This window comes from Clupea harengus, chromosome 10 (assembly GCF_900700415.2).
Source record: "Clupea harengus chromosome 10, Ch_v2.0.2, whole genome shotgun sequence".
Taxonomy (NCBI): domain Eukaryota; kingdom Metazoa; phylum Chordata; class Actinopteri; order Clupeiformes; family Clupeidae; genus Clupea; species Clupea harengus.
In genome coordinates this window covers 16,027,884-16,040,134 of record NC_045161.1, presented here as the reverse complement: position 1 = coordinate 16,040,134, position 12,251 = coordinate 16,027,884, and the positions used below count along the sequence as shown (strand labels likewise).

General features: G+C 42.2%; 2 protein-coding genes across 2 annotated transcripts; both read left to right on the top strand.

Annotated features, from left to right (window-relative positions):
• The first annotated feature begins 216 nt into the window (after positions 1 to 216).
• fetub (fetuin B) lies at positions 217 to 4,448 on the top strand. The gene is made up of 7 exons (XM_012825354.2): positions 217 to 495; positions 904 to 1,017; positions 1,281 to 1,368; positions 1,718 to 1,884; positions 1,987 to 2,100; positions 3,110 to 3,196; positions 3,577 to 4,448. The coding sequence occupies exons 1-7, from the start codon at positions 298 to 300 to the stop codon at positions 4,336 to 4,338; spliced, it is 1,530 nt and encodes a 509-aa protein (XP_012680808.2). The 5' UTR covers positions 217 to 297; the 3' UTR covers positions 4,339 to 4,448.
• Positions 4,449 to 8,642: 4,194 nt separating this feature from the next.
• Positions 8,643 to 10,813, top strand: si:ch211-284e20.8 (uncharacterized protein LOC563738 homolog). Its single transcript, XM_031575576.2, has 7 exons — positions 8,643 to 8,910; positions 9,026 to 9,139; positions 9,613 to 9,685; positions 9,810 to 9,973; positions 10,050 to 10,163; positions 10,370 to 10,465; positions 10,561 to 10,813. The coding sequence occupies exons 1-7, from the start codon at positions 8,716 to 8,718 to the stop codon at positions 10,696 to 10,698; spliced, it is 894 nt and encodes a 297-aa protein (XP_031431436.1). The 5' UTR covers positions 8,643 to 8,715; the 3' UTR covers positions 10,699 to 10,813.
• The last annotated feature ends 1,438 nt before the right edge of the window (positions 10,814 to 12,251 follow it).

Here is a 12,251-nt window from a genome sequence, read left to right as displayed (position 1 = left end):
GAAAGAGAAAGATGGACAAGAAAGAAAGACAGAGGGGAAAACAAGAGAGGTCGTATTTACCGACTGGGGGATGAGTGATCAAGGCTGGGGGGGGGGGGGGGGGGGGGGGGGGCGGACAGAGAGGCAGGCCGGCTGGGGGGGGGGGGGGGGGCGGACAGAGAGGCAGGCCGGCTGGGTGGGTGGGTGGCCATCCTGAGTGAGGCATGTATATAAGCACTTGCCCCTCTCCTTACTCTCATCAGTGAGGTGCGTTGGAGTGAGTGTGTGAGTGTGTGTCCAAGAGAGAGAAGCTCCACCATGAAGCAGTGTGTGCTGTTGCTGTTGACCATCGCCTGTGCCCACGGGGCCCCAGTCGACGTGCTGACTCCTGGTTCCTGCAAGGATGCTGTTGCTCTAGGGGCAGCCGGACAGGCCCTGAACAAGATCAATGCAGACCGCAGCGAGGGCTACATTTTCGGACTGCACCGCCTGAGCAATGTACACCAGATGACGCATGTGAGTAATTGTACAGTGTAGCAATTCTAATTTCAAAGTTCTGCTGAAAATAGTGCAGGAGCTTAAGCTGCTTTGTTTAAATGGTTGCTGAGCACGTCAAAATTACGAAAAGTATTCTGTGTTTGTGTTTGTGTATACAAATAGGCTGTGTTAATTATTGATGAGGTACATTATCTGACGTGATCTGTGATGACACAACTTCACTTCATGTTTGTCTATTGCAAACGAGTCCTGTTGCCATCAACATAACCAGTACTTAACAAATACGAATCAATTTATACAAACTAAAACAACGTATACAACAATAACAATAGAATTCCATAACAATGGAAAATGAATATGTAAAACAACATTAAAGCTTAGGCTTCATTCATGTTTTTTGTTGTTTCTCTGATTGATTCATCCCAGGGTGAGAATGGTATTGTCTTTTACCTGACTCTTGATGTGGAAGAGACCAAGTGCCACGTGCTCAGCAAGAAGAGCTACAAGGACTGTGAAGTTAGACAGGATGATGATAGCCCGGTGAGGATGAGCTTCCTTTACACAAATCTGCTCCTTTGCTACTAGTATGCAGTAAATGAGTGGTTATTGCAACTAACTCATTTCATCTGTTTAGGAATATGATAAATACATTTTCCCATTGTTACTCTGTGACTGTGATAACAGTTATACAGGATATACATTTCCACCAGGGTGTCATGTCAGTCTTAGATAGATAATGATAGCAAATAGTGATAATAATGTTTCCCCCTAATCTCACATTTGCTGTTTTGTTCTCCCCCCAGGTGTATGGTCAGTGCAAAGCCACAATTTTCATGAACAGGATAAAGAGGGTGGTTCGTCTCTACAAATATGCATGCACCATTAGGCCAGGTATGTGGTTACTATCAGAATCGAGATAATACTACCTGCTATATCAACAATACACACACATACAGCACACGCATACATACACACACACACAGCACACACACACACAGCACACACACACACACACACACACACACACACACACACACACACTACACACACACACACACACACACACACACACACAGCACACACATACATACACACACACACACACACACACACACACAAATGCAGACACATAAATGGTAAAGGGTGAGTTCATGGCTGACTACACATGTGCAGATTTAAGTAATTGGGAAAAAAGTCATTGGGATCCCACTGATTTTTGGTACTTCTGTTCTTTCGACAGTTCCCCCGACAAAAATCAGTGAGAAATGCCCAGACTGCCCGACTGAAAGTGATTTAGCTGACGAGGAGAATTTGAAGACCATGAAGATGGCCATGGAGAAGTTCAACAAAGAGAGCGGACTCTCAAACTACTTTGTCCCTCTGAATGTCACCAAGGCAACCTACTCGGTATACAGAAGAAGCACATATAACATATAAATGGAATAACATCTAAATGGCGACCCTGTTGTTATGCACATACTTATTGGCACATGTCTCTCTTTGTTGCAGTCTGGCATGGCCACATTCTACAATGTGGAGTTCACCATTCAGGAGACTAACTGTGACAACACCACTGACCTTGCAGACATTGCCAAGTGTGAAAAGATGTCCTGTGAATTTACGGTGAGTGTCACTCGGCTGAGTTCCAGCAGAGATATAGCTAAAGCTGTTGATGACCAATGAAATGGTCGTTCGTTTAGTTTGTCATGCATTATTCCCTGTTTTGGACAGATGTCTAATCCTAATTGATGGAGATAATTTCCAAACACTGTTAATGACTTAAGAATATATGAATCAAGTGCCTTGTATTAATATATTCCTTGTATGAATGATGTGCTTATGAAAGCAGGAACATGGCTTTTCTGTGTGCGTGTGTGTAACTTAGATTATTAGGTGCCACTTTGTCTGCATATGTACAAGAGCATGTTTAGACCAGAGGTGATAAGAAGGGTCGAACTGTGCTTCTTCCGACCTTGTGCAAAACTTCCATCCTTGCCTCAGAAATCCACCACGTGGCTACTCTGCTGAACGCTAAACTTCTGTCTATATAAACCTTGTGCGATGTGTTTATCATTGCTTCACTTTCAGCCTTGTGCTGGGGGTGAGCCTGATTGCAATTGTTGTTTGTCTAATAATTATCAAAAGTTTCTAAGTATTCTAAGTTAGACACTCGCAGAAAAGCCATTTCATAAGCACATGGTTCATACAAGGAATATATGAATCAAGTGCCTTGTATTAATATATTCCTTGTATGAACCATGTGCTTATGAAATGGCTTTTCTGAGAGTGTCTAACTTAGAATATTAGGTGCCACTTAGTCTGCATATGTACAAGAGCATGTTTAGACCAGAGGTGATAAGAAGGTTCGAACTGTGCTTCTTCCGACCTTGCAAAACTTCCATCCTTTCCTCGGACGTGAGAAATCCACCACGTGGTTTTCCCTGCTGAACGCTCAACTTCTGTCTATATAAACCTTGTGCGATGTGTTTATCATTGCTTCACTTTCAGCCTTGTGCTGGGAGTGAGCCCGATTGCAATTGTTGTTTGTCTAATAAATATACTTATATGCAGTTCCGGAGTCCTGAGGTAACTAGGGTGAATTTTCACCTATCACTAATTCCTCTCTCCACAGCACAAAGGCCTCTGCAGAGCATCCCACTCCCATGCTCCCACAGGTGATGAGGACATCACTGTTGAGTGTGACATCTTTGAACCAGAGGTAAACAATTCCAGAAAAAAAGATAAGGCTCCCCCGAACTTTGGATTCGTCCAAATTGAAAAAGTTCTAGTTAGTCAATAACACGGAGGGGTCAAAATTGTCCACATGAGACAGCTCTTACATAGCTGGTGTCTGAAATGTGTAGTTTTAGGACTTCTTACCTTCATTGCCTTGCAATATATTTACTGTAGGTGTGCAACAAAAACTTTGCATTTGTTCATAAGTTTTATATATTTCTTCATTATTAGTGATATAAACAGCTGTTTTCCAACCAGTCCAGATTCATACAAATTTAATGAAACTTTGCATTTAGGTTATCTATGGAATACTGAGGTTATCTATGGAATACTGAGGCTTTTGGCAATCTTCTTGGTCTGCAGGGTTCAGAGAAGGAGAAACAGAAACACCAGCAGGGAGGTGAGCTGGACCACAGCCACGATGCTACTAAAGTCGACCGGAGCCTGGGTCACGACCACGAGCACGACCATACCACCGTTCACAAGCACGAGCACTCTCACGAAGGCCACGACCACGCTGATGGCCATGACCAAGCTCACGGGCACGATCATGCCCACGACGGGCATGAGGATGGACACTCCCACCACCACACCCATGAGCACGGCCAGGGCCATGGGCACGCTCACTCCCACGACCACGGGCACGGCCACGACCACGCCCACGCGCACCACGTCAAGGCCCACGACCACACCCAGGACAAGGGCGACCAGGTGCACCACAAGTACGCACACGGCCAGGAGGAGACCCACGATCATGACCACGAGCTGGCCCTCGACCACGAGCACAAGCACCGCCACCTGCACGAGCACGAGCACCACCATCACCACCACGAGCACGACCACGAGCACAAGGTGACCAGGCGCCCTGAGGGCTTTGTGAATGTTGTGGCTGCCATGGACAAGCCCATGATCCTGCCTGCCTTCCCTGACCAGCCAGTCGCCGACGGAGAGAAGCCCACCACCCTGGCCCTCCTCCCAGACCCCGATATCCCCGGAGAGAGGGAGCCAGCTATCAAACCCTTCCCCACCACCTTGTCTGCCGAGTGCCCCATGGAAGCCCCAGCCCAGCCCACGCTGGTTGACAAGCTCCTTGCCCAAGATCCACTCTTTAAGATCGCAGCATGATTAGATCACACTGTACCTTAAGAATAGACTTTTACATAGTCTGTACTGTAAATGATGAAAGTGAATTGTTGGATAAAGTGAATATGTGAATAAAGTATCCTTGATGTGAATTGGGTTTCACATGTCAGAGAAAATCATTACAAATCAATACTATTCCCTTAATGGTGTACCAAGAAAACTCTTCAGTTAAACAACTGAAGCTGATGACATTTAAAAAATGAAATGAGTAACTAAATAATTAAACTGGTTCTAGTGTGTTCCATTAAATGCTTTCAAACCAGAAAGTACATTTAGAATGTAACCCCATGCTGTACATTCAGAGAGGCAAAGTACTATATTATTACCATTATTTCAAATAGGAGAACATTGTGGATTTGGCTTTTAACTAGGACACACAAAGGCAGCTGACTTCACAAAATGTTCAGCATTTACTTTAGTGCCCCCTTGAGGTTTGTTTGTTTCATGACGTGCTCTGACCACGGTGGTCATGAATAAATCCATTCCAGTGATTATTTTTACTGCCCAGATGAGGTTAATAAGAGGGAAACCACGGAACAGAATTCAATAGGGGTCTGACCAGCTAATTTACATGTTGAACAGATCAGAAAATGTTCATTTAGAGCAGTGGTTCCCAAACTTTTTACAGTCCCGTACCCCTTCAGACATTTAATCTCCAGCTGCGTCCCCCCCCCCCGCTGAAAAAAAAAGTTTTCCTTTTCACCTTTTACTTTAATTCCGTTTTAATCCGTTTCGGCTCATTTTGTTCACCCAGAGGTAGATTGATGAGTGAATAATATGTGCCACAAGTGACCCAAACCTTCTAAGTTGCAATTCTGTTTCAAACGGTACATTCTGCGAATTCCGTCCGTTTTCTGTTATCGCGGAAATTTTCTCCCCGCGTACCCCCTGAACCACTTCGCGTACCCCTGGGGGTAAGCGTACCCCAGTTTGGGAACCTGTGAAAGAAATATGCTATATAATTATTATCATGATATGTGATGTAGTTTGTTAAATGGAAGTCTCAGATGTTTCTTTGTTCTGTGAGAGGAATTTTATATCTGTGAGAAAGAGAGATTTGGAACTCAGAGGTGTCATGAAATGTTTAGGTTAAGACTGATTTATTGTTGCAAGACCCAGAGTTTGGGTTTGGGGGTTTTAGGTAAACATTCTTATCTCTGGGAACCAAGGACGAGATGGTACAAGATGGGAGTGTTTTCCTGTATGAACTGTGAACATTTTCTTTCCATAAAGGGTTAGACATTTTACCAGAGAAATCAGTGTATATGGGAACAGCGGTCTGAAACCACTGCACTCCTCTTTGCCAGAGTAAAAGTCTGTTATTTATTTTATTCTTGGTTGTGTGTGTCTTAATTCTGAGGTTAATACAGTCCTGGTAAAGGGTGAAAAATTCCCTGAGAGAACCGATGATCTAGAGGATCTCCGGGGAAATACATCTCAGTATTCTCTCACCACACTTAGTATGTCAGTGGTATGCTGTCAGTGGTATTCTTATTTATTGTGACTTATTTATGACATATTTGTTTATGTCACATTGGAAGAATACTAAACAGGCTCTATTCAGGGTCAATGCCTCATCAGAGCAAGCAGTCATCCACATCTGCCCAGCAGACAGTGTTGGGTTATTGTGTGTTGTGTCAACAAGCAGTCATCCACATCTGCCCAGCAGACAGTGTTGGGTTATTGTGTGTTGTGTCCAGAGGTGTAAAGTAACGAATTACATTTACTCACGTTACTGTAATTGAGTCGTTTTTTTGTGTACTTTGTAATTTTTAAGTAGTTTTTGAAATCGGTAATTTTACTTTTACTTAAGTAGATTTTGACTGAAGTATTGTACTTCGCTACATTGGAAATTACATCCGTTACTGAGTAAAAAAAAAACATAGTTCAAGAAAGGAAACCGAAAGGCGGGAATCGCGCACGACAATTCTCATTGCAGTGGTGGATGCTGCATAGAGTGGATGATTGAGTCGATGCAAGCCCACCGGTGTCGAGTCACGAGAGATAGAGATGGAGAAAGATGATAGTGCGGACTACCAACAAGCTGCGGACAATCAACAAGCTGAAGCACCGAACTTTCCGCAAGTTAAAATTAAAGAAGATGAAGAAACCCCGTATCCACAACTCAGCAAGCAGTTTGCCTTCCAACCTAAAAGAGGCAACAGCTATATAATGCTGTGTAAGCTGTGCCTGCCCCGCCAGACAGAACTTTCTGCTTGTAAAAATTAATCTTCAAATCTGCGCAAGCATGTGTTGGTAAGTACAGTATTTGTCCCTTTCCATTAGTAGTTCAGACAGCGTTATTGTTGTTTATTAGCTTTGCTACAATAAGCAAAATATGCGTGTCATGGCACTTGTAGCCTCATTTTGGCTAGCACTTGCAACCACCCTGAGTATGCTAACGTCAACTAGCTAGCTAGCTAGGCTAGCTATACACTCATGTACCCATCTTTCTGTTAACAGCCGTCATCCAATAGACTAATAATAATTCCATTCCTGTCTTCCATTCGTTTCAGTTCATAGCATTATTATGTTCAGTCTCTCATATTGTGTTAAACACTGCAGATCAGTCATCAGCAATAAGATACACCGCATAAACTGATATTAGGCTAATCATTTGGCTGCCTCCCATGCCCTGAAACAGGAACGCTGTAAATGCGCACACCATCGTTGTCAGACAGTTGGACAAGTAAATGTATGTCGTTATCTCGAATTTATCACGATGTGGTGGCTTTGCAACGTGCACGTCTTTCATGTTCATGCTCAGGGGTCTCGGTTAGCAAGAATTTAGGATTATGAATTGTGATGCATGTAGAAATAGAAAATAATGTTATCATTCTGTATATATACTGTAGGTCTGTCATCTCAAGTAGCTATTTATAGCTATTTCTGTGTTAAGATGCACTCTTGATGGCAGCTCAATACTTAATTGTCAGAATTGTTGTTTGTCATTCTACAGATGACCCCTTGTCCTTTTTTGCACTATATAGGAGCGGCCCCGATCAAGTTGTTGAAAGTAACTAAGTAACTTTTACTTAAAGTACATTTTAAATTAACTACTTTTTACTTTTACTTGAGTACATTTTTAGATGGGTAATTTTACTTGTACTTAAGTAAAATTTCATCAAAGTAATTGTACTTTTACTTGAGTACAACATTTCAGTACTTTTTACACCTCTGGTTGTGTCAAGCTGCCGGCATTCTCTTCTTGTCCTTGCAAAAATGAGTGGTTGATAGCATAACACTAACCGCACTAACTCCATAGAATAGAATAGATGGCAGAGTTCCACAGAATAGAATAGAATAGGTGGCAGAGTTCCATAGAATAGAATAGGTGGCAGAGTTCAGAGGGATCAGTTTAGTGTTGGCTCTAGCTGCTTTTAAATCTCGAGTGATCAGATGGTGGCTGGGGTGTGTTGAGTCAGAATGCTGCTGTGACTATAAAGGCATTTATAAAAGAGGTGAATAATCTTGAGAAGCCAGTGAATGGGTTTTGTACGTGTTAGGATTCTTCCATGACATTTGAGGATCCTGGCAAGTGGATTTTATACACGTTGGTGGTTTTTGAGGGAGAAACTTAGTGGGCCGATGAGGAATACAATGCACTAAGGCAGCCCCATTTCATTTACGCTTGCCTTCACAGCAGCCTCACTTTGTGATTTGGCTTTTAAAAACACAGTCTGCTGTGACACCAGCGATCTTTTCGAATCCTCCTGGAGCTTCTGTTTCATGTCCAGATGTTTATACTTGTCTTGGTGTTTCGTTTCATAGTGCCGTCTTAAACTTTATTCTTTCATTACAGCCACATCGGCTCCACACACAAGACACAAGCCTCAACATCGGTAAACATATATTCTGCCAATATTGGGCATTTTTGGGGGGAGAGAGACAGGCCGCAAGCTAACCTTCACTTCAGGTGATGAGGCTGCATCAAGTGGGGCAAGGACTCGCGCTTGCGGGCCTAAATTGACGTAGGCTACCAACGCTGTGGCAGTGCATTGTGGGACTTGCAGTATTATTATTCATTTCACATGGCTTCTGTCTTAAGGGGGGGGGGGGGGGGGGGGGGATGTTACAACCCTGGCGGGTCTAAGCCCCGCCCTGTGAGATTGGCATGCCTGTTTTCTCTCCCTGCTTTTCTCTGTCTCTGCAGCAGGTGATTGGGGACAGGTGTGTTCCTTGATTGGCTTGATTGGATTCACAACTGCGACCAACTGAAGAAGAAATAAACTACACTTATTGGCTGAGGTGTGATGAGGACTGATGAAATCACACCCACTCAGAGTACAATTAGTTCACAGTTCAGACCTCGGGTAGGATTCATCACCCTCGCGTCAGTAATTGGCAGACTGCGTTAACATGATGAGGCTTTCTGTGGTGTTCTTGATGATGCACTTGTGTTGGCCTGCCACTGGCTCTAAGGCTGAGAAAGGGTGCTATGAACCTTGGTTGCTGGAAAGAGCAGAAGTGGCTCTAGATGAAATGAATAAAAATAGAAAAGAAGGATACATACTGAAACTAGACCGACTTTATGACTTCAGCATGGAGCCAAAGGTGAGTGCACTCAGCCTCTCTCTCTCTGCCAGTTATGGTCACACTCTTAACACTTTAGCATCTCTTCCATGAAAAACTGATGAATTGTTGAATTGTGCTGATTTGTCATTATTAGGGAGAAACTGGGACGGATTACAACTTCTTCATGGATGTGGTGGAGACGGAGTGCCATGTTCTGAGCAGAAAACCATTTAAGTCATGTGAGGTCTATGGTGTTTATGGTGTAAGAGTAAGTGGAAGTCTATCTTACTACCTTAGTGTGTGGGTGTCTGAGTGTATACACATCTACATAGTCAAAGTGATTAACATTTTTACTCATAGTAACATTTTGAAATGCATATCTTAGTCCAGGCTGTTCTTGTTTGTGATTTCCCGATAGTGTAACAAGTTACCAAATGCTTGGTAAAGAATCTCTTGAAGACACATCTCTTCCAAAAGCACTTCCCCTCCTAATACCCTAACATGTCTAACTCTCACCTACTGTGCACTTCTTTACCAGTTCTCCTCGCACTTTGTCTTAATTAATAGAATTAGTACTTACACTTACTTCAAGGTCACTTACTGTACCCAGTGTTATTCCTCACTTGGATCAACTTTTCTACCAAATGAATAAATGTAAATATTAATTATTTGTACACATTACTTTTTCTTTATTTTGGATTTCTATCTGTTTTTGTTTTTAATACCTATTTTCTGTAATAGGTTTATGGACGCTGTGTGATATCAATGGGTCCACATGAAATGGTAACAAGATACAACTGTGCTCTTTTAAAAGGTATCATAGAGGTGATTCAAAAATGTAAACAAATTAAAACGTACTCTCCAAGACAAAAACAAATGCCAACATTTGCAACATGTCAACAACAACCCTTTTGTTTTATCTAAATTGTGGATTGCAGCGAAACCATCAGCCATCCACACGAGGTGTCCAGATTGCCCCACAGATATAGACTTGGATTCAAACGATATGGAGAAGGTGAAACTGACTCTCCAGCAGTTCAATTCAAAAAGTGGATGGCTCAAATACTTTGCCTTGCTCAATGTTACGAAGGCAACAATGCAGGTACTCTTATTTTTTTGCAGCTTGAACATCGCTTTTCAGCATACATCTCATGACTCTTAACGTTTCTCTCCAACAGTGGGTTGTCGGCCCTTCCTATTTTTTTCAATATACAATTCAAGAGACCATCTGCACAAAATGCATGACTAATGTCAACGTTGCTCACTGCAAAATGGACAAGTCAGAGTCTGCTGTAAGTATTTCAAGAACCAACAATCGGCAATACCAAGTCACTCCATAACCATAGTATTTATGCAGACCCTACATTATGATATGTTCTACACATTACTCATGACTGTAAAGGTATTCTGTCTAGAATTATTATTAGTCATTATGCACCGAAGTGCACCTTAAACGTGGCAAAATCTTTAAACCAAATTCAATCCAATTGTCATCAAGAGAGTGGGATTCTGCAAGGCATCACACTGGAGTCGACACAACTTTGAACCGTTCCTGATCGATGTAAACTGTGAAATATATGAACCTGACCGCTGGGTAAGACTTTTTAGAAACTTCTTAAAGATCTTTTCAAACTTAAGATTAATAACCTGATCAGGATCCTAAGGGGGATTTCATAATGTGATTTGCAGGGTGACCAACCCAAACCCTTGCTGGGGTCTGTGGAAGTTCTCACCTCTGCTTGCACTTTGGCTCCAAGACTACCACCGAAAAGCAAGAACTGTCCTGGAAATTCTATAATTCCCAGGGAGATGTGGTTCGGAACATAGCAGAGAGAGAGAAGGCTTCTCTGAACTTCCCAAGAAGATGTGGGACTGAACATGGCAGACCAAGAAGACTTTTCTGAAAAAAGCAGAAATGTTCAAAATAAAAATAAGAAACATTCCAAATTGTTCTAAGTGTATCATGTTATATAAAAAGGTATTGCTTTGTTGTGGTATGTATGGCTTACTTATGGTATGCCTGCATATACATCACATTGATGTATGAATTGCTTGACACATTTGGAACAGTTGTACATGGCTATTGGATGTAAAATGTGCATATATAACACTTACATATTAAGGCCAATACTCTCCATTTCATAGCCTCTGGCTTCATTTTGACGTCTTGGTGCAAAGAAGCAGCAAGCAGCAGCACACAGGGTAAAAGTGAGCCCCCACCTACAACTTGCGTTGAATTTAATTTAATGAAATCCTGACCATAAAGTTTGTGCATGTGTGCACACATAGCTCGCCTAAGATGACACAAGGCAAGTCATCTATCTCTGCTGACCAGAGCTCAGGCAATATCTTTCCGTGCAATGCACAGACTTTCATAAGGTGTTGCAATGCATTCTGTTTAGACCTCTGTATGCTGGGTGATGAAGCTTACATGACAGTGATCAGCCTACTGTTAGGTTCAACAAGTGGTCAAAATGTGCAGTTGATGATACTCACAATGATAACATCAACCATTTTTTTTATTATTATTATTATTATTATGCACTACATGTTCTTTTGACACATCTCATTCCTTGATGCCGGTTGTGGTATTCCTGTGAAGTTGTAACACCAGTCATAACCTCATACATTTCCATTATCATCATCAATGACAAATAACAAGAAGAAGAGAGGCAATAATGTATTTAAGAATGAAATGCACCACATATAATCTACCTGAACCAGAAGGGGTAGAAGGCTCACAAAACCCACCTCTCAAAGTAAGGCTGCAACTGAAGCGTCATTTCGTATTAGCAGAGGTGTAAAGTAACGAATTACATTCACTCACGTTACTGTAATTGAGTTGTTTTTTTGTGTACTTTGTAATTTTTAAGTAGTTTTTGAAATCGGTAATTTTACTTTTACTTAAGTAGATTTTGACTGAAGTATTGTACTTCGCTACATTGGAAATTACATCCGTTACTGAGTCAAAAAAAAAAAAAAACATAGTTCAAGGTGGGAATCGTGCACGACAATTCTCGCTGCAGTGGTAGATGCTGCATAGAGTGGATGATGGAGTCGATGCAAGGCACCGGTGCCGAGTCACGAGAGATAGATGAAGGAAGATGATAGTGCGGACTGCCAACAAGCTGCGGTCAACCAACAAGCTGAAGCACCGAACTTTCCGCCAGTTGAAATTAAAGAAGATGAAGAAAACCCGTGGCCACATCTCAGCAAGCAGTTTGCCTTCCAACGTAAAAGAGGCAACAGCTATATAATGCTGTGTAAACTGTGCCTAACCCGCCAGTCAGAACTTTCTGCTTATAAAAATTCATCTTCAAATCTGCGCAAGCATGTGTTGGTAAGTACAGCATTTGTCCCTTTCCATTAGTAGTTCAGAC